The sequence below is a fragment of the Triticum dicoccoides genome, chromosome 5B (genome assembly GCF_002162155.2).
Source record: "Triticum dicoccoides isolate Atlit2015 ecotype Zavitan chromosome 5B, WEW_v2.0, whole genome shotgun sequence".
Taxonomy (NCBI): Eukaryota; Viridiplantae; Streptophyta; class Magnoliopsida; order Poales; family Poaceae; genus Triticum; species Triticum dicoccoides.
This window is the reverse complement of record NC_041389.1, coordinates 699,171,238-699,192,079: the sequence shown is the minus strand read 5'-3', so window position 1 is coordinate 699,192,079 and position 20,842 is coordinate 699,171,238. Positions and strand designations below refer to the sequence as shown.

General features: G+C 50.0%; 2 protein-coding genes and 1 pseudogene across 3 annotated transcripts; 2 read left to right on the top strand and 1 right to left on the bottom strand.

The window, feature by feature from the left end:
- The first annotated feature begins 4,091 nt into the window (after positions 1–4,091).
- On the top strand, positions 4,092–5,986 carry LOC119310585 (ATP-dependent zinc metalloprotease FTSH 4, mitochondrial-like). The gene is made up of 4 exons (XM_037586280.1): positions 4,092–4,121; positions 4,487–4,565; positions 4,632–4,891; positions 4,982–5,986. Exons 1-4 carry the CDS (start codon positions 4,092–4,094, stop codon positions 5,879–5,881), a joined length of 1,269 nt encoding a protein of 422 aa, XP_037442177.1. The 3' UTR covers positions 5,882–5,986.
- Positions 5,987–12,208: 6,222 nt separating this feature from the next.
- On the top strand, positions 12,209–16,250 carry LOC119312746 (ATP-dependent zinc metalloprotease FTSH 5, mitochondrial-like). Of its 2 annotated transcripts, none has more exons than XM_037588506.1 (6): positions 12,209–12,468; positions 13,229–13,313; positions 13,573–13,779; positions 13,901–14,613; positions 14,738–15,214; positions 15,304–16,250. In XM_037588506.1, exons 1-6 carry the CDS (start codon positions 12,322–12,324, stop codon positions 16,099–16,101), a joined length of 2,427 nt encoding a protein of 808 aa, XP_037444403.1. In that variant the 5' UTR covers positions 12,209–12,321; the 3' UTR covers positions 16,102–16,250. The 2 variants fall into 2 exon arrangements, with proteins under 2 accessions (XP_037444403.1, XP_037444402.1); XM_037588505.1 differs by having other exon boundaries at positions 12,210–12,468; positions 13,886–14,613.
- A 397-nt stretch (positions 16,251–16,647) lies between these two features.
- On the bottom strand, positions 16,648–19,776 carry LOC119310584 (annotated as a pseudogene).
- Positions 19,777–20,842: the final 1,066 nt, after the last annotated feature.

Genomic DNA, 20,842 nt, shown 5'->3' with positions numbered 1-20,842 from the left:
CCTCCCGGCAGGAACGGTGGAGTGCAATGCGGACATCCATTGCCTTCTCCAACGCGCACGGGATGATCCCCCAGTTGACGGATCCGGACAGGTCGGAGTCAGATCCGCTGCCCACCATGCCAGAGAAGGTCGGGGGTGAGTTCGGGTGGCGGAGGGGAGTGGCTAGGGTTTGATCCGACGAGTGGATGGGGAGAAATATATGTGGGGTCAATGAACTTTTATATATATCTGATCCTTTTCGAAAAAAAAGAATGAGATTTGATGAAGAAACTCAAAATACTTTGATAATTTGCCCCGCCTTATGTCGCTGGAAGGTGGACCCGGGCACATATAGAAGTCATAAGAGAAGAACAAAAAAAAGATTGCTAGCGTGGCGATGTGCGCCGCCACTGCGTACTCCCGCCGGCGGAGAGCGCGCGGGCCAGCATGGGCGATGCGCTCGGCAAGGAGCGGCGGAGCACTGTTGGCGTGCGAAGGATCCCCTCGACGCCGTGCTGGGCCAGGCCATGGCAACGGCAGTGTCCAGATCCGTCCACGAGCCTCGATTTGGGGGAGGCGGCGCCGCGGCGGCGACATGGTGGCGGAGCCAAAGCAAAGGGTGACCTGAGTGTGTTCGCCGCAGGTGAGAACTCCCGCTCATTCTCCTCTCCAGACTATACCCCACAGCGTCTCGAATTATAGCTGGCCAAACGGGCCGGCCCGGCCCGGCACGGCACAGCCCATCCTAATCGTGCCTGGCACGGCCCGGCCCGCCTAGGCACGATTATTATACGGGCCGTGTCGTGCCAGCCCGTGTGCTGCAGCCTGCAGCCCAGGCACGGCCCGTATGCTAATCGGGCCGGCCCACCGGCACGCCAGGCCCACTAATCTACCTCCTATTTTGCACACTGGGCGTTTTTAGCCTATTTTTACCTGTTGGCCCATATTAGGATACATAAAAAAAATATAAAAAAGTTAATCGGGCCGTGCCGTGCCGGCCCGCGTGCTCGCCCTTCAGGCCCAGGCACGGCCTATGGCGTGCCGCGTGCCAGGCCCGGCCCGTTTAGCACGTGCCGTGCCGTGCCAGGCCCGTGCCGTGCCGGCCGTGCTACCGGGCCGGCCCAACTATCCCGGCCCGTTTGGCCAGCTATATCTCGAATCAGACCTCTAGGCGCTGCCTCTGTGATCCGGTACTGGTAGTCGTCCGCTGAAATTTCCCGGTTCTTGGCTTCGGATTCCTCTCCGTGTCCAAGCTCTCCATGTCCTAGTCGGATTAGAGCACTGCTCCTCGACTCTGATACGAGGTCAGCAAGCCCTTTGCCGTTGCCGTTGTCGTGCGGGTGCAGGTGTGTGTTGCAGAGTCGGACCAGAGATCCAGTGGCGCAGCGGCGGAGCCAGCGTAGAAAGGTTGGGTTCAGGTGAACCCAATGGATTTTATCTTCCACCTACATATAGGTACGTATTTGCTGGGTGAGGGCTTTTGGCGGCCGCGCTACAGGCAGGCCGCTATCCCGGCCGTTTGTTTGGGCTTGGGGATCTGTAATGTGTCAGTGTGTGGCAGGCTTGCGCCAGGCCTACTAGCTGAAATATAGTCTGGGATGCAGCTATCGGACGCCTAGGCGTATCCTATTCTGCCCATACTACTTGCCTATTCGCGTGCGTCCAGAAAGACTGGCCCATGGGTGCTGGTTTGAAACGGCACAGGTGAAGGAATCCCATGCGAACCCATCCTCCTGCCTTACCATGTGGACCAGACCAGAGCTTCTGTTCCGGTGACGCACTCTCTTTCCCTCGCCCTCCTCCCCCCTCCCTCTCTTCTCGTCTGTGCGGTGGTTATCGTCGGCAAACGCGCTCCCCGACCGAAGCGACGGACGGAGCGCTCGTCCTCTTCCACGCTGGCGGCCAAACCACCCGGATCCAGCGTCATCTTCCACTCCGGCAGCCGAATCACCTCGAGTTTGCGGAACACCGGATTTGCTCAGGGTAAGGTCCTCCTCGTCCACGGATCTGGCCGGGAAAAAACATTTTCTCCATTGTTTCGGTGAGGCTGGATCACACGTTCTGTACTTATGCTTTTTCACCTAGCTGGTGTTCATCTGTTCTAGAGTTGCATGTTTTTGGCGATTTTAGTTTTGTTCCTTCTATTGCTTTGGCATGGCTGATTTGGCTGCATGGATGGATCGAGATGTATATCATTTGTTTTGATGAACCCAGAATAGAGTGCTCTCTGATAGTCTGTACATATGCGATTTTTGCAAATCCGAATTTCCTGTGATGTTTTTTAGATGATGTATGTGGCGGATAATCATGAGGGGAAAATGTTATTCATGCCCATGCGTATTTGCCAGATCGGCTTAATTTTTTCCAACATGTGTTCTTTGGGGTGCTAATTCATACAGTTTCAACTTTTTGCACTGCATGTGCTATTAAACCTTGATTAGTGATTATTCTTAATGAACCGTTCAAATTGAGATAGTGTAAAGATGAACCGTTTACAAGCTGGTCTATTGACAACTGTTGCTGTTTCATATGGATTTTGAAATAGTGTAGTATAGGATTGACCACTAAATTTGTTTTAGTGTGCACCAGACTTTTGGTGGTATAGTATAGGATTTTTTGGTCCTGGATTGTGAAATCCTGATGAACTATGTGTCACTAAATTTAAAATAATTTAGAGTTCAGACTATAACTATGTCTCACTGAATTTAGAATAATTTAGAGTTCAGAGCAAACACATGCATCAACCGCTCAAATCAGATTTCAGAAAGAATCCGGGACAGGATAATTTCAGTTGATTTAGGGTTCATGCTGTTTATCTTTGTTCTGCTGGTTACCATACAACTCATGTGCACTGGATGAACACACATCAGGTTTTAGGGTTCAGGCAATTTCTTTTGGTTTATTTATAAATTATAATCAAACCCAAATGCTGTGCCATGAATCCAAAACCATTATTTTCTGCAATCAGTGATACACCCGTGGTCATGCGTATCTGTTAGTCTACATTATGTATAGATTTAGTTGTTTTTATCTTTATCGACCCATCGGTTAGTTTACTGAAATTTGTTGGCAGTGGTGCATTATGTTCTTTAACTGCGATACTGAAGCGGATCGAAACATTTAACAACAAATCAGCTCTTAAGTAATTAACAAAGACTTGATGGTTGTGCTATTATTATAGTATACATTTTTGGGCTTGAATTACGAATCTGACTAAAATTTCCTGTTTTTGTGTTACTCTTATAGAATAGTTTTTTTTTTGCCCTGAATTCTTAACGTAACTGAAATTTATTTGCTAGGGTAAAAGGATCGAAAAAATAGCTATCGAGCGTGAGTGGGGTTTCATTCTGATTTGGTGTTGAACATTTTTTCTTTTGCAGAGTAGGGTTTCATTGAGACTTTGAGAGCTAACCTGCCAATCGAGAGGCATATGCAAGTAAGGTTTACACCTGGGTGATTTTGATCAATTTGGCGAAGCTCTGTACAAAGCTGGTGCATATCGGAGGGCCACAGGTGTACAACCCGCCCCCAAAGAGGTCATTTGCCGAAGGCTCCAAGGAAATTGCCGAAATGTATGAACTGTGGGGTGGTTGGACATCGTCGCAATGCGTGTGGCACTAAGAAGAGCGGGCCGTTTGAGCCAAACTTCCTCTAGTTACAATCCAATACACTGCATGCGCGGATCCCAATGGTGGCCTGACGGCAGGGATTCCGGCCTGCCTGTAGCGCGGCCACCATTGGCATTTTTCGCGTATTTGCTTGACTTTAACCCAATAGAAAGTCTAGAATGACCCCATCGAATAATGTTATGAGGGGGGAGGGGGGCATTGGCCCCCAACCTTGGATCGGTTATTTTTTTGGCGAGCTTATATTGGAAATTTCTAGCAAACTCCACCACTGCATACAATAGTTAATTCATACTCAAACCCTTAGCGAACCCATTAGCAAAATTTCCTGGCTCCGCCCCTGCAGTGGCGTGGGAGGCAGTTAAATATTGGGGCGAACTAGCTATGAATTTGAGGGGCGAACTAGCTATGAATTTGAGGAGCAACTACTAGAAACGTTACGAGCGATTCGTTTGTGGGGCTCAAATAATAAGGTTTCGAGCAACCATGGCCTGCTGTCGCCTGGCCCACCCCAAGGTCCTTTCTTTCTTTCCGTGTGTTCATCCCATTCCCAGCGTTACTTTGGTTGCTCTGTTCGATCAATCTTGGCGTTGATGAGGCTGTTGTATAGTATAAAAGGAACGATTGTTGTTCTTTCCTTTCTGTAGTTGATTGATTGATGCAACATCGGTGCTGAAACCCCGCAACTGATGCAAAGCACTGTCGGCTTGAGTTTCAGATTGATGCCGGACACCTTTTTTTAGATGTGGGGTTGCTTGGTTTACTAGCGTTTTGGATTGGGCGTCAATGCCATGCCGCTTTACGGATTGCCAAATTGCTAGCCCTGCACAAATAACACCCTCTTCTGCAAGACTGACTCCGTGCGCGTGTTTGTGTCACAGGCTGCTGTGACGCATCGACCGGCAAACACGGTTAACAAGGAGAAAAGCGCGGCTCCTTTCGGAGCACCTGCAGGTGCAGGTTTGCTTCTTTGCCCGCCCCTTCAACTGCAACTTATTAGTGTAAGATAAGACGATATATGCATAGTGTTCGTCGATGAGATTGATGCCATTGCTGGGAGCAGGAGCTCACAAGATTCAAAGTCGCACAGACACACCATTAATCAGCTACTCGTCGAACTAGATGGCTTGGAGCAGAATGATGGGGTAATCATGGTAGCGGCGACCAACAACCTCGAGTCACTGGATCAAGCCCTTGTTAGGTCTGGGCGTTTCGACCGTCACATTCAGATTCATTATCCAAATGTTGAGGGCCGACGCCAGATCCTCGAGGCTCATATGTCAAAGGTTTGCACTCCACATCCTTAAAAATATTATTAGGCGTCGTCTTGGCAGCCTCTAATGACAACCAATTTTCTTCATGAATTTTTGATGCAGGTGTTGAAAACCAAGGATGTGGATCTTCTGACCATCGCGAAGAGGACATCTGGGTTGTCAGGTGCAAACCTGGCAACCCTGGTGAACGACGCCGTTCTCAAGGCTGTTAAGGACGGGGCAGAAGCTGTTGCGACGCATCACCTGGAGTATGCCACAGACAGGATTCTAGTGGGCGGTGAGCGCAGATCAGTGGCGATGCCTGATAACTGCAAGAGGATGACCACGTACCATGAGGCAGGGCATGCCATCGTTGCTATCCACACGGATGGCGCTGATCCCGTCCACAAGGCTACCATTGTTCCCAGGGGTGATTTTCTTGGCATGGTGTGGCAGCTGCCGGAGGAGGGCGATGAGTATATATTCTCAAGGAAAAAGATGCAGGCAGGACTGGATGTCCTCATGGGAGGCCGGGCGGCTGAGGAGGTTATCTTTGGTGAGAGCGAGGTGAGCTCCCTCACCCTGACTGACCTGGGCGAGGCGACCCAGCTGGCGACGGACATGGTTGCCAGGTATGGCATGAGCAAGCAGGTCGGCCCTGTCTCCTATGACAACAACGACGGCAGTTGGAACGCCAAGACCATGAGCTGGAACTCGACAACCATGGTGGACCAGGAGGTGAAAGAGTTGTTGAGCAAGGCTTATGAGAACGCAAAGACGATCCTAGCGGCGCACAAGCGGGAGCTCCATGCGCTCGTTGTCGCCCTCCTGGAGCACGAGACCCTGACCGGAGACCAGATCACGGCGCTCCTGAATGAAACTCTCGCCAACCGTGAAACCGGCATCGATTGGCCGCAAGAGGAAGAAGAAGTAAATAATGGTCTAATCGGTAGAATCAGGAAACACGACCTTCTTCATCCTAACACTTCGGAGACTAGACTAACAGTTTTTTCCTTGCAATGATTTTCTTCTTCTTTTGGTTCATTATTTGTTGCATATAACACAAATGTGAAGATTTACGTTCTGGATTTCTCTGGCCTTTTCTCCTTTCCTACTATAGAATGTGATTTGTTTTGGCATATTATATGTTTCAAACCAGTATTTCTATTGGTCGGAACCCTCCTGACCAAAACCTTTTTGAAACACAAACCCCATCAGTTCAGTGAACTGGTTGCCCAACTTTACGATTTCATTGACAGGTGTGTGTGTTGCCCCCTCTGTTCCAACACACCTCAAGTTCTAAGTTAAGTCCTAAGTCAAATTTCTTGGAATTTACGAACTTTATAGAAAAATTGGTGGGTGTCTAGGCGTTCAATTTCAATCGGCTCGCTTCAGTGCTTGTAGTCGTTGTTAGTTGGTCTATAAAAAAAAGCTATATTCGCACACACCTTTTGGGCTTGAAATCATTTCTGCAAATTCCCAGCAAACTGCCATACATCATAATTAGTACCACATCTTAATCATTTCAAGTTGCCACACGCACATCTCAACGAATTTGACATGTTTTGTGAATTGGATGAAGTAGACATTGGGATATGAGTCGCTACATGTGAAATTCAACTCTAGGAAAATTGCGGAAAAACAGGGGGCTGGTGCTCACTGTTGCCCGGTCTCCGCTTCATTGTCCTCCACAAGTGCTGGTGCGACAGTAGATGGTGACACCGCGGAGCTGCAAGACCCGACACCGTCGCATGCACCGCCTTTTCGTACTTGACACCTCGCACACCAACGCCGTTGTAATCTGGCCGAGACACCGGAGCACGAAATGTGCCCTAGGATGAGCGCGTCGGCAGCGCCACCGGTTCGAGCTCCCCGCAGGAGCCACTCCGATACACTGAGGTGCCGTGCCACCATCGCCTCCCGCCGCGCATGAGGTGCCTCGTCATTTTGTCGCCCCTACCACGGTCGTCGATGAGGAGGGTGAGAGTGAATGACAAAATGAGGATTGGAGTTGCGGGCGCGTGTGGGTGATAGGATAAGGTCGAGTGGTATGACACTAGGGTGTGAGTTCATGGCAGGAAGCAAACAAAGCCAACGTTTGCTTCCGGCTGACGTGTCAAGCGGCCTACTTCAAGATTCGTGCAACATGATCCAACGGATGTTGAGTAGTTTGCTGGGAATGTCTAAATATCTGACGTTGACCCGATAACATTTCGCCAAAACAAAGAAAATCACGCAATTCTAGCGTGGCCGTGCGCACCGCCACTCCGTACGCCCGCCGGCGGATAGCGCGGGCTAGCGTGGGCGATGAGCTCTGCGAGGAGCGGAGGAGCACCGCTTGCGGCGGCTACCCGGCCGCCGTGCTGGGGCAGCCCACTGTTTGAAAGATCGGCTGTGGAAAAGAGTCCAGGGGTGGATAGAGAAAGCCCATGGAGTCACCTCCCCTCTGACCGCTGCTCCGCCATCGATGGTGGGGAGGTGAATCCTAGTGCCTTCGCTCCGGTTAGTAGTTTATGTTAGGTTATTTTTAGTCCTTACAGGTGCGGCGCTTCTTTGTCGAGTTTGTCTTCCGGGCTTCGATTCTCCTCGAGTTCATCCGTCTAGACGTAGTCGATGAGCTCTGGCGTGGGTCCATTCGTCTTCTTGGGATGATGAGGTTAGGGTTTCTCGCCATGTGGTGAGATTTGGCGTCAGGTGCTTTAGATCCATGTAGACGATTGTGGCTCCGGGGTGCTGGTCTTTAGGGTACGTGCACGAACACTTCCCGAATGTCATTGGCAATGTAAGCCGGCTCCGGTAAAAAAGCGATGACAACGGCGCATCGGTGACTCGTTTTGACGACAGCATTGGTCGTTCGGTGGTCCCAAAATCTCAGTGTAGTCTTTTATTATATTTGAGACGTTCTATACTGATCTGATCCTTTACGGAAAAAGTAGTATGAGATTTGATGAAGAAACTCAAATGTGTGTTTTTAACGGCAAAATATTTTGATAATTTGCTTTGCCTTTTTGTCGCTGGAAGGTGGACCCGGGCACATATGTAAGTTCTATAAGAGAGAAAAAAGAATGCATTGCTAGTGTTGCGATGTGCGCCCCCGCTCCGTACTCCCGCTGGCGGAGAGCGCGGGCCAGCATGGGCGATGCGCTTGGCAAGGAGCGGTGGAGCACCGTTGGCGTGCGAAGGATCCCCTCGACGCCGTGCTGGGCCAGGCCACGGCAACGGCAGCTCCCAGATCCGGCCATCATCGTCGATTTGGGGGCACTAGCAGAAAACAGGGCTTTCGTCCACTTTTAATGTACATATTAGTCCCGGTTCATCCGGCTAGGGCGTCAGGAAGGTAATAGTCCTGGTTTAAATGGGACCTTTAGTCCCTGTTTGAGATACGAACCGGGACTAAAGGGTGCCCTTTAGTCCCGGTTCATATCTCAAACCTGGACTAAGGGTCTAATCTTTAGTCCCGGTTTGAGACACGAACCGAAACTAAAGTGCAAGTTCTATAAGAGAGAAAAAAGAATGCATTGCTAGTGTGGTGATGTGCGCCGCCGCTCCGTACTCCCGCTGGTGGAGAGTGCGGGCCAGCATGGGTGATGCGCTTGGCAAGGAGCAGCGGAGCACCGTTGGCGTGCGAAGGATCCCCTCGACGCCGTGCTGGGCCAGGCCACGGCAACGGCAGCTCCCAGATCCGGCCATCATCGTCGATTTGGGGGCACTAGCAGAAAACAGAGCTTTCGTCCACTTTTAATGTACATATTAGTCCCGGTTCATCCGGCTAGGGCGTCAGGAAGGTAATAGTCCTGGTTTAAATGGGACCTTTAGTCCCGGTTTGAGATACGAACCGGGACTAAAGGGTGCGATGCCCTTTAGTCCCGGTTCATATCTCAAACCGGGACTAAGGGTCTAATCTTTAGTCCCGGTTTGAGACACGAACCGAAACTAAAGTGCAAGTTCTATAAGAGAGAAAAAAGAATGCATTGCTAGCGTGGTGATGTGCGCCGCCGCTCCGTACTCCCGCTGGCGGAGAGTGCGGGCCAGCATGGGTGATGCGCTTGGCAAGGAGCAGCGGAGCACCGTTGGCGTGCGAAGGATCCCCTCGACGCCGTGTTGGGCCAGGCCACGGCAACGGCAGCTCCCAGATCCGGCCATCAGCGTCGATTTGGGGGCACTAGTAGAAAACAGGGCTTTCGTCCACTCTTAATGTACACATTAGTCCCGGTTCATGCGGCTAGGGCGTCAGGAAGGCAATAGTCCTGGTTTAAATGGGACCTTTAGTCCCGGTTTGAGACACGAACCGGGACTAAAGGGTGCGATGCCCTTTAGTCTCAGTTCATATCTCAAAGCGGGACTAGAGATTAGACCTTTAGTCCCGGTTCGTGTCTCAAACCGGGACTAAAGGGGTTCAAACTCTACCCACCCCTATCGCCATTTGCAGGTTAGAAAAAAAACAAAAGAAAATGATAAAAACTTCAAACATTAAAATCCTTCGAGATGTAGTTATTTTACTACATGTACTAGTTAGGAAAATTAAAAAAATATAAATTTGGACATGTTTTGCAAAAGAGTGATGAAAAAGGAAAACGACTATATCTTTTGCATACGATGTCGAAAAAACGTATAATATATAAAAATGTTCAACACGAAAATCCGCATCCGGTTTTGACAGCCATATGACATTTTGGATTTTTTTAGAATTCTCAAATTCTAAAAGGAAAAAAAGTTATGCTCAAATTTTAGTTTTTTTTTTGAATTTTTGGTTAAATATGGTCAAACTACTTATTCAAGAAATATTAGTGTTACTAAATAATTGTTCAAGAATATTAGTGCTACTAAATAATTATTTCTATTTTTTTTTTTGAATTTTGGTCAAATCTGGTCAAACTATGATCAAACTATTTATTCAAGAAATATTAGTGCTACTAAATAATTATTGGTTTTAAGAATAGTAGTTTCAAAGTCAAACGGTGTAACGTGTGACTTCTTGCTCAACTTCAACTCCTAAGGGTTAATATGATTGACAGCTTACTATTGTAAGGAAAACAATAAGTGCAGACTTGGAAACAAGGGGGAATAGAACTCGAAAGTTAAGCGTGCTCAAGCTGGAGTAGTGGGAGGATGGATGACCGGTCGGGAAGTTATGAGGGATGGTTAGAGATTAGAGATTAAATTGAGCGGCGATGAGGGATGATTAGAGATTAAATGTAAATAATTCAGAAATTAGAAAATTTCAAAAAAAAATCTAATTCCAAACGAATTCAACAAAATGGACTAAAGGTCGAGCTCCAGACGCGGGCACGTGGAGGGCCTTTAGTCATGATTCGTAACACAACCGGGACTAAAGGGGGGCCTTTAGTCCCGACCCTTTAGTCCCGGTTCCAGAATCGGGATTAAAGGCCCGTTTTCTACTAGTGGGAGCACTACTAGGGAAAAGCCTAGCAGTAGCGCGGGGTGCCACGCTATTCCGGAAAAGGGTTTCCCCCGGCTTTGTATACAAAGCAACCAACCGATACATCTCACGATAGGTGCTGGGGCGGAAGCAGCACAGTCACGCCCAAAAGAAAAGAAGAGAAAATACAAGAGAAACAAATGACAACAACGGCAGATCGACAAAACAAAGAAGCCTCATGGCCGCTGCACCCACCGAAGAACGCCCACCAAGCTCCGAGCCTCCGAAGCACCGGTACCAATCAGCAACTCCAAGGAGGGACGCGACGATGACGACGCTGCTGCCAAGGGTTTCCCCCTGTACGCTGTGAGGAGAGAGGAAGGGTAGCCCCGACGCCCTCCAGGAAGGTCAGGCGGTACCCACAAGCGCCACCGCATCGGTGTCGGCCAAGCCAACAGGGATTTCTCCCGATCCCAACCTCCACCTTAGGCACTCCAGAGCTCGCCACCACACAGACCCTTACCCTGCGCCAACCCGGTCACGAAGCTTCCCACGCCGTCTCACCACGGCACCGTGAAGCATGGTCTGCACAAGGAAGAAGAGGAGCCGGGACTAGGGCAGCAGCACCGTCGGCACGCGGGAGGGCCCCACCTCTACCGTCGAAGCCGGTAGCTGACCGGACGCAATAGCAGAAACATACCAGGCCCGTGGACGCACAGGCCCGACCGGGATCTCTGAGGCCTGTAAAGTTCCCGCCTTCGCGCTGCAGCCGGCACGCCGTCGACGCCGCCGCCCCTGTCCAAGCCGCTCCCTTGCCTCCTCGCACAGAGAGCCGTCAAGTGAAAGCACCACCACCACGCGCACCGCCGGCCACCACCACCAGGTCGCCGGACCGCCATCGGCCGAACCGCACCACCGCCGCACGCCCGCGACGGATAGTAAACCAGCGCAGCCGCCGGCAGCCCGATGTCGAGCCCCAGCTGCCGCCCACGCCGCCCGCAGCCCACGCCGTCTGCCGGGCGGATCGGCCACCGCGGCGAGACGCGCCCCACCGCGCGGTCGGCCACGCAACGCCACGCGCCGCCAGGGGCAGCGCGCCGCCGCGCCGCGGTGCCCCGCGCCCGCACCGCGTCCGCACACGGAGGAGGAGCCCGCGCCGCCCCATCTCACGCGGAGGAGGAGGAAGGAGACGCCCCGCCGCCGCCGGCACCGGTCGGGCTTTGCCCGGCCGCGCCCCCTGGCGGCGGCGAGGGAGGAGGGAGGAGGAGGGGGGCCGGCGGCGGGTGGATCTAGGCGTCCGCCCCGGCCGCCTCGCGGGTGGCGGCGCGGGGAGAAGGGTTTCGGGGGAGGGTCACAGCTAACATGTAGCAGTAGCGCGTGCCCACGCTACTGCTATACATAGCAGTAGCGTGGGACGACACGCGCTACTGAAGAAACTAGAGGATCCATGAAAGTCTAGGCTATTACAACTCAAAAGCAGCATCAAACAACTTTCGAAATACACCCAAAGTTGCATCTTCGCTCCTGCAGTCGCAACACTCCGAAGCGCCATCCCTGAACCGCCTTGTAGATGTCACTTGCAACTTGCTCCACGAGTCTTGCCCCCAGCATCAGTGTTTTTTTCTCTGGGTCCTTGTTCTGCAAAACGGACCAGTCAAAAATCCAACCATACATCATTCTCACTATCTTTATTGGGTCGTTTATCTTCTTCGTATCAAAAATAATATCATTCCTGCATTTTCAAATAGCCCAAAGTAAGGCAGAGGTACCAACTAGGACCAGCCTCTTGTTATTTATTTGAAATTTAGTAAGCCAGTTTTCAAGACAATCATTTAAATCCCTGGCACCAAATTTCATTTTAGTCTGGCAACTGAACAGGAAAAGAACAGGTGATCAATAGTTTCTATAAACCGAGTTAATTCTATGTTTATGAAATTGCAGGAGCACCCTGCCCTGTTGACGAGCTTCGGTCAAAAAAAAAAAAGCATTCCTCCTGAGGTCGAGTTCAGGTGCCAACATCTTCAGTCAGGGTCCCGGCGGCGACAGCCTCGCCGGCCATCCCAACCCTCGCGGGCGGGGCGGGATGGTGGACGAGCTTGGCGAGGCCCGGCGGAGCGCTGCTGCCGCTCGTGAGGACGGCCGTGCCCTCGCCGGACGCCGGCCGGCTGGCCCCCGGCTCAGCCCAGATCCGGCCGGGGAGGGGCAGCGGCCTCGTCGCAGCGCAGCGCAGGTGAATCTTCCTCTCCAGATACGGCATAATTTCCGTTCGAGGGGAGGCGGCCTCGTCGCAGCTGAATGGTGTGGTACACCAAATCACCAAGATTCATTCTTTCGCCGCCCGGAGTCCGTCCTTATTTGCCTTGGGTAGGTTCCTTGGGTTCATATAGCCAGATTAAATCAGAGATAGAAGCAAGCACGTTTCATCGGTGGATGCAGTCCATCTCATCTAGGAATCTAGGAATTAACAACAAATTCTACTCTACGACGCAAAGAACAGCAAATCCCAAACAAATTCCGAGCTATTCCCTTCCTTCTTTCTGTCGACCCACCGGGCTGAATAAATCTCCAGCAGCACGTCCTGGCCTGCTCCTGTCCGTCATGCCATGCCGGCTCCTCGCCCTATCCAGGGTAGTATTTCTCTCCTTTCCTTTCCTTTCCTTTCCTTGTGTTACTTCTTCAACCATCATGAATGATCTCGCCCAATCTTTGTTGGGGCTTCAAGCCCTGTTTTCTAGTACGTACTAGTGAACACCAGGTGTTTGTCCATGTGCTTGATGCTACCTAGCTAGCTCACCGATTTCCCTCAAAAAAATCAAAAGGCTAGCTCATGCTCATCGATGCTGAAACCGCGACACTGCCGCATCTCTGCGTTTCAGAATGGTGCCCTTTTTGGATCTAGGGCTTGACAGTTTAGGCGATTAATAATTGTTGAATACCACCATCATCATATGTTCAGGCCATCTCAATTTCTCTGCGTGCTTGTGTCACAGGCTGGGACGCATCTTGCAAGGCGTGGATTGGCAAACGTGATTCGCGGCGAGGATGCGGCGGCCGCAAAATCAACCGCTGCCTCTGGTATGCATTCATCATTGCTTTAATCCATCTACTTATGTGCCAACTGCCGACAACTACTGCTACTACTTTTGGATGAAATTGGCCCCCGCGGAAGAATGACACACACACGCAGAGAAAACAAGACTTAATTATGCTGCCCAATATCCTGTTTTCGATCATATAGATGTCACCTTATATTCTGCAATCGACTTTGATTTGTTGGTCTGAAAAGATGACTAATTAGTTTTCTTTTTAACTCTGATGATGCTTACTAATGCAGGCGGTGTGCTTAGAAACCTACAGAGGAGATACACGTCAGATTATTTTGAACAGAGGGCACGGGCCCGCTTTGAAGCCGATTCTCTTCTTAATAAAGAGATTAATGACCAAGAAGCTATACGAGAGTTTGAAACGCAGAATCCCTTGCACTCCTCAGCTCTCTCCAAGTACATAAACTCCCGCATCAGTGCCGAGTTCAAAACTCGAGGTACCCGCCGTTTCTTTTCACGCATTCCTTTCGCTAACTGTATGTTATTCTTTTCCCACGCAAAAAGAAGCGCACAATTTATTTGACAACTTGTTTTCTGCGGAAGAAATTGCTAAGTCAGAACCGGCACGCAGTTTCTTTGGCAACTTGTTTTCTCCAGGAGGAACTGCTAAGTCAGAACCGGCGCGCAATTTTTTTGGCAACTTGTTTTCTCTAGGAGGAACTGCTAAGTCAGAACCAGCGCGCAATTTTTTTGGCAACTTGTTTTCTCCAGGAGAAACTGCTAAGTCAGAATCGGTCCACCCGTCCAAACCATTGGACATAGCTTTTTGGACTGTGATGGGAACCACTGCAGCCTATCTTGGCCTTGTGCTCTATGCTATGCTTAACAGATCGGATGAGCTAGGCACGGATGAAGAATATCGTAATTTTTCTATCAAAGTGTTGGATGATTCGAACAAGGGGGTCACTGGAAAAGGCCGTACCTTGGATGAAGTGAACAAAGTGTTGGATGATTCGAAAAAGGGGGTCACTGGAAAAAGACGTACCTTGGATGAAGTGAACAAAGTGTTGGATGATATGATCAAAGCCATGGATGATTTGAAGAAGAAGGCCACAAATTCAAGCACGAAGCCCAGTGATGTCAGTGGAAAAGGCGGTAACTTTGATGATGTGAACAAAGGGACCACAGATTCAAGCAGGAAGTCCAGTTACGTTGACGCCAAAAAAGGTAGCATGTCGATGAAATCAACCACGGGATTCCGTGGTGTCAAGGGAGTTGACGAAGCAAAAGCTGAGCTCGAGGACTTAGTTCACTACCTAAGGAATCCCAAGGTGAGAGACATCACCATCACCAATTAAGAAACTTTGTATGCAGCCTGGTGCAATTCAGTTCTCCTTTTTGTTTCTGTAGACTAGATGTTGATCGAATTGTTTACTTAGCATGCTTAATTTGCAGCATTTCACGAGCCTTGGTGGCAAGCTTCCAAAGGGTGTTCTGCTTGCTGGCCCACCGGGCACAGGGAAAACCATGTTGGCGAGAGCTGTAGCCGAGGAAGCTGGCGTCCCATTCTTTGCACGCAGCGGCAGCGAGTTCGAGGAGATGTGGGTGGGTGTTGGGCCTAAAAGAGTGAGGGAGCTCTTCAGTGAAGCAAAGAAGCAATCCCCTTGCATCATATTCATCGATGAGATTGACACCATCGCTGGGCAAAGGCAAGTAAATGACAGAAATGGGGCGAGGGAAGCTCTGAACCAGCTGCTCGTTGAGATGGATGGCTTCAAGCAGAATGACGGCATCATTGTTCTCGCAGCGACCAACTTCCCACAGTCGCTAGATAAAGCCGTTATTAGACCCGGGCGTTTTGACCGTCATGTTCAGGTTCCTAATCCAGATGTTGAGGGCCGGCGGCAGATCCTAGAGGCTTGTATGTCAAAGGTACACACTCTGTCCAGAAGGATAAGGCGTCTTCGTAATCTTCAACGCAAGACTTTGGCCTTTCACTACAAATCTTCTTATTTTTTCAGGTCAAAGCCAAGGGTGTGGATCTGATGATGATTGCGAGGGGGACACCGGGGTTCTCAGGTGCAGCCCTTACAAACTTGGTGAACGAGGCTGCTCTTAAGGCTGCCAAGGATGGGTCGGAAGCTGTTATGATGGATCACATTGAATACGCCAAGGACAAGATCATGATGGGCAGCGAGCGCAAATCGGCAGTGATACCTGATAACTGCAGGAACATGACCGCGTACCACACGGGAGGGAGGGCCCTTGTTGCTATCCACACGGATGGCGCTCACCTTATCTACAAGGCTACCATTATCCCGAGGGGAAACTCTCTTGGCATGGTGATCCAGATGCCTGAGGAAGAAGATGCCTATAAATTCTCAAGGAAGAAGATGCTGGCGAAATTGGACATCCTCATGGGCGGCAAGGTGGCCGAGGAGGTTATATTTGGAGAGAGCAAGGTGAGCTCTGACGCCCTGTCTGGTCTAAGAGAGGCGACTCAGCTGGCGACAGACATGGTCACCAAGTATGGAATGAGCCAGCGGATCGGCCCTGTTTGCTACGGCAACAATGATGGGAAGCAGACGGCGACCTTGAGTTGGCAAGCGACAGCCCTGGTCAATGAGGAGGTGAAAGAATTACTGGTCAAGGCTCGCAAGAACGCAGAAAATATTATCACGGCGCACCGCAACGAGCTTAATGTGCTAGCCGACGCCCTTCTCGAGCATGGAACTCTCACCGGAGACCAGATCAAGCAGTTGGTAAATGGTCCTAAAATTAGTAATGCGCAGAATCAGGAAACACCATCTTCATCCTAACCCTAGCAGTGGAGATGTACAATGGTTTGGTTGGTCTATGATTTTTATTTTCTTTACTTGCATGCACACAAATGTAAAGATGCACACCGTCTGAATTTCTCTGGTTTTTGTTTCTCTCTTATGAAGGGAATACAGCGTGTGTTTTGGAACACTGTGCTGTGAATCTGTAAACACTCGGTGCTTTGAATCTCAAATTACATGGATGTAATGTGCCCCAAGATTGCTAAAATTTCCTTTGGCCTGTGTACAGTGGGGTTTTACCCCACTGTAATCCTTATTTATATTTACTACTCCCTCCGTTCCCAAATAATTGTCTTTCTAACCATCTCAAATGGACTACAACATACGGATGTATGTAGACACGTTTTAGAGTGTTGATTCACTCATTTTACTCCGTATGTAGTCATTTGTTGAAATCTCTAGAAAGACAATTATTTAGGAACGGAGGGAGTATATAAAAGAGTTCATGTACAAGAGGATTATGCATTGTACAGCCTAGATTATAAGAAACTAAGCAAAAGGGATGTGCTACAGAGTGGTGAACCAATTATAGGAAGCTAGTAAGTAGCACCTTGTTTTATTCTACAAGCTACACTTAGTAGTTCATGCTTGTATGTAGTATATATTTACTGCCACTTGTGAAAACAATCTGCGTTACCCCCTCTGAAAATCTTGTTATTTTCCTGTTTGTGCAAATAAGATATCAATACCTACTAGCAAATAATCCCCAAAAAACACTCTCTACATAGATCAGCATTGGTGGCACGGCACCTCATGCGCGGTGGGAGGCGATGGTGGCACGGCACCTCAGCGTATCAGAGTGGCTCTTGCGGGGAGCTCGAACCGGAGGCGGATGCAACAACGCATGTCCTCGATGGCGACCACGGCTGAGTTGCTCGGGCCGGCCGGAGCATTGGGAAGGCGGCGGTGGCGCAGATGCAACAGAGGTCGTCACTGTGGTTCCATCCCCTCCCTATTGGGGTGGCTTCCACGGGGTGCTCAAGCAGGAGGAGGCGATCGTGTTTGTCATCGCCGATGACACGCTCATCCCAGGGCACATTTTGTGCTCCGGTGTCTCGGCGAGATTACAGCGGCGTTGGTGCGCGACGTGTCAATTACGAAAAGGCGGCGCATTCCACGGTGCCGGGTCTTGCAGCTCCGCGGTGTCACCATCTACTGTGGCACCAGCACTTGTGGAGGACAATGAAGCGGAGACCGGGCAGCAGTGAGCACCAACGGTGTCTGCTCATGGCGTGGGTATGATCCCAGCCCCCCTGTTTTTCCGCAATTTTCTTGGAGTTGAATTTCGCATGTAATGACTCTTTCACCTCCTGGTCCACCATGGTTGTCGAGTTCCAGCTCATGGTCTTGGCGTTCCAACTGCCGTCGTTGTTGTCATAGGAGACAGAGCCGACCTGCTTGCTCATGCCATACCTGGCAACCATGTCCGTCGCCAGCTGGGTCGCCTCGCCCAGGTCAGTCAGGGTGAGGGAGCTCACCTCGCTCTCACCAAAGATAACCTCCTCAGCCGCCCGGCCTCCCATGAGGACATCCAGTCCTGCCTGCATCTTTTTCCTTGAGAATATATACTCATGGCCCTCCTCCGGCAGCTGCCACACCATGCCAAGAAAATCACCCCTAGGAACAATGGTAGCCTTGTGGACGGGATCAGCGCCATCCGTGTGGATAGCAACGATGGCATGCCCTGCCTCATGGTACGTGGTCATCCTCTTGCAGTTATCAGGCATCGCCGCCGATCTGCGCTCACCGCCCACTAGAATCCTGTCCGTGGCATACTCCAGGTGATGATGCGTTGCAACAGCTTCTGCCCCGTCCTTGGCAGCCTTCAGAACGGCGTCGTTCACCAGGGTTGCCAGGTTTGCACCTGACAACCCAGATGTCCTCTTCGCGATGGTCAGAAGATCCACATCCTTCGTTTTCAACACCTGCATCGAAAATTTCATGGAGAAAAGGTTGTCATTAGAGGCTGCCAAGATGAAGCCTAATAATATTTTGAAGGATGGAGTGCAAACCTTTGACATATGAGCCTCGAGGATTTGGCGTCGGCCCTCAACATTTGGATAATGAATCTGAATGTGACGGTCGAAACGCCCAGACCTAACAAGGGCTTGATCCAGTGACTCGAGGTTGTTGGTCGCCGCTACCACGATCACCCCGTCATTCTGCTCCAAGCCATCTAGTTCGAGAAGCAGCTGATTAATGGTGTGTCTGTGCGACTTTGAATCTTGTGAGCTCCTGCTCCCAGCAATGGCATCAATCTCATCGATGAACACTATGCAAGGAGATCGCTTCTTTGCAGTAGTGAAGAGCTCCCTCACCCTTTTAGCCTCTGCACGAATTCGCTGCCTCTGCACGTGAAGAATGGGACACCGGCTTCCCCGGCCATCGCCCTTGCCAGCATCGTCTTCCCCGTGCCATGCGGGCCGACTAGCAGAACGCCTCTTGGAAGCTTGCCGCCGAGGTGTGCGAAACGCTTGGGCTCCCGCAGACATAGTACTATGTCCTCGAGTTCAGCTTTCGCGTCATCCACTCCCTTGACATCACTTAACTTTGTTGTGCTAGTAGAATCCTTCACCTCTTTTTTTGAACCATCAAAGCCACAAGCCAAGAAGGTACGCGAAAGCTGCTTCCTAAGTTTGGCAACAAATCCTGATGGGCGCAAATCTTGTCGATTTGTAAGCATGCCACCACCTACGTATACAGAAAGAAACTTGTGAAAGAGTGAATGACAACTAGTATCTAATTCAAAAACAGGAAATCAAGTCAGGGCACTAGTGACCACCACATAAATATTTCATGCACATATCGTCTTACACTAATAAGTTGCAGTTTAAGGGTCGGGCAAAGAAGCAGACCATATATATACCTGCACCATGGTTTTCAATTTCAGTTTCAGAAAAAATTCAGCACCAACCGAAATCACCGAAATTCAGTGAATTTCAGTGATTTCAGTTTTCATTTCAGCCAAATGATTGAAATATTCACTTGAATTTAATTAAAAGTTTGAAAATTTAGAAAACTATTTTAAAAAATATTTGAATTCCTGTGTTGTACTGAAATTGCTGAAATATTTTGGCTGAAACATAATATTTCAGTGCCTACTGAAATTACTGAAATTCAGTGAATTTCACAGGAATCTCACTGAAAGTGAAAACCATGACCTGCACCTGTAGTGGTTGCATCCGCAGCAGCAGGTGCTCCAAAAGGAGCCGCGCTTTCCTCCCTTTTAACCGTGTTTGTCGGTCGATGCATCGCAGCAGCCTGCGACACAAACACGCGCACGGATTCAGTCTTGCAGAACAGGGTGTTATTTGTGCAGGGCTAGCAATTTGGCAATCCGTAAAGCGGCATGGCATTGACGCCCAATCCAAAACGCTAGTAAACCAAGCAACCCCACATCTAAAAAAAGGTGTCCGGCATCAATCTGAAACTCAAACAGACAGTATACTTTGCATCAGCTGCGGGGTTTCAGCACCGATGTTGCATCAATCAATCAACTACAGAAAGAAGAACAATCGTTCCTTTTATACTATACAACAGCCTCATCAACGCCAAGATTGATCGAACAGTAGAGCAACAAAAGTAACGCAAGCTGGGATGAACACACGGAAAGAAAGAAAGGACCTTGGGGTGGGCGAGGCGACAGCAGGCCATGGTTGCTCGAAACCTTATTATTTGAGCCCGACAAACGAATCGCTCGTAACGTTTCTAGTAGTTGCTCCTCAAATTCATAGCTAGTTCGCCCCTCAAATTCATAGCTAGTTCGCCCCAATATTTAGCCCGACAAACGAACCACGCCACTGGATCTTCGGTCCGACTCTGCAACACACACCTGCACCCGCACGACAACGTTAACGGCAAAGGGCTTGCTGACATGGAGAGCTTGGACACGGAGAGGAATCCGAAGCCAAGAACAGGGAAATTTCAGCGGACGACTACCAGTACCGGATCACAGAGCGGCGGCGCACATCGCCACGCTAGCAATTCATTCTTTTTCCTCTTAGAACTTCCACATGTGCCCGGGTCCACCTTCCAGCGAAAAAAGGCAAGGCAAACTATCAATGCATTTTGCCGTTAAAAACACACATTTGAGTTTCTTCATCTAATCTAATATAATAAATAATTACATTGTGATCCCGGGACCACCGAACGACTAATATGCCGGCAGAACGAGCCGCTGTCGCCACTCCTCTACCTAAGCCAACTTACATTGTTGATGACAGGAAGTATTCATGCACGTACCTCTAAAGACCAGCCCTTTGAAGCCGCAATCATCATCATTTAACCCTTGCGTAGATACGAAGCACGTGGGACCAAATCTTGCCACATGGCAATAAACCCTAACCTCATCATCCCAATGAGATGACATGGTCTACGCCGGAGCTCCATCGACCACGTCGATCTAGACGAACGAACTCCAGGAGGATCGAAAGCCGGAAGACAAACTCGAAGGAGAAGCGCCACCGTCTGCCCTAGCGCCGCGCCTGCGATGACCAAAAGTAACATAACCTAAACTACTAATCGGGGCGAAGGCACTAGGATTCACCTCCCCCGCCATCGATGGCGGAGCAGCAGGCAGAGGGGAGGTGACTCCATGGGTTCGTCGATGAAGTGTATAGGGGAAAGTTTGCCTAGGCGCCTAGGGTTAGGGGAAACAAGATGAAGTGTATCCTATTCGAATGGCATGAACCATCCAATTTGTGCTATTACATTCGTGCCA

What these genes read in the sequence shown, in the direction of transcription:
- LOC119310585 (XM_037586280.1), top strand. Translation starts at nt 4,092, where the DNA reads ATGGCCTGCTGTCGCCTGGCCCACCCCAAG. An exon ending in CGGAGCACCTGCAGGTGCAG is followed by an intron (nt 4,566 to 4,631) that starts GTTTGCTTCTTT and finishes ATATATGCATAG; the next exon opens with TGTTCGTCGATGAGATTGAT. An exon ending in TCGAGGCTCATATGTCAAAG is followed by an intron (nt 4,892 to 4,981) that starts GTTTGCACTCCA and finishes TTTTTGATGCAG; the next exon opens with GTGTTGAAAACCAAGGATGT.
- LOC119312746 (XM_037588505.1), top strand. Translation starts at nt 12,322, where the DNA reads ATGGTGGACGAGCTTGGCGAGGCCCGGCGGAGCGCTGCTGCCGCTCGT. An exon ending in AAAATCAACCGCTGCCTCTG is followed by an intron (nt 13,314 to 13,572) that starts GTATGCATTCAT and finishes TTACTAATGCAG; the next exon opens with GCGGTGTGCTTAGAAACCTA. An exon ending in TGCCGAGTTCAAAACTCGAG is followed by an intron (nt 13,780 to 13,885) that starts GTACCCGCCGTT and finishes TTTCTGCGGAAG; the next exon opens with AAATTGCTAAGTCAGAACCG.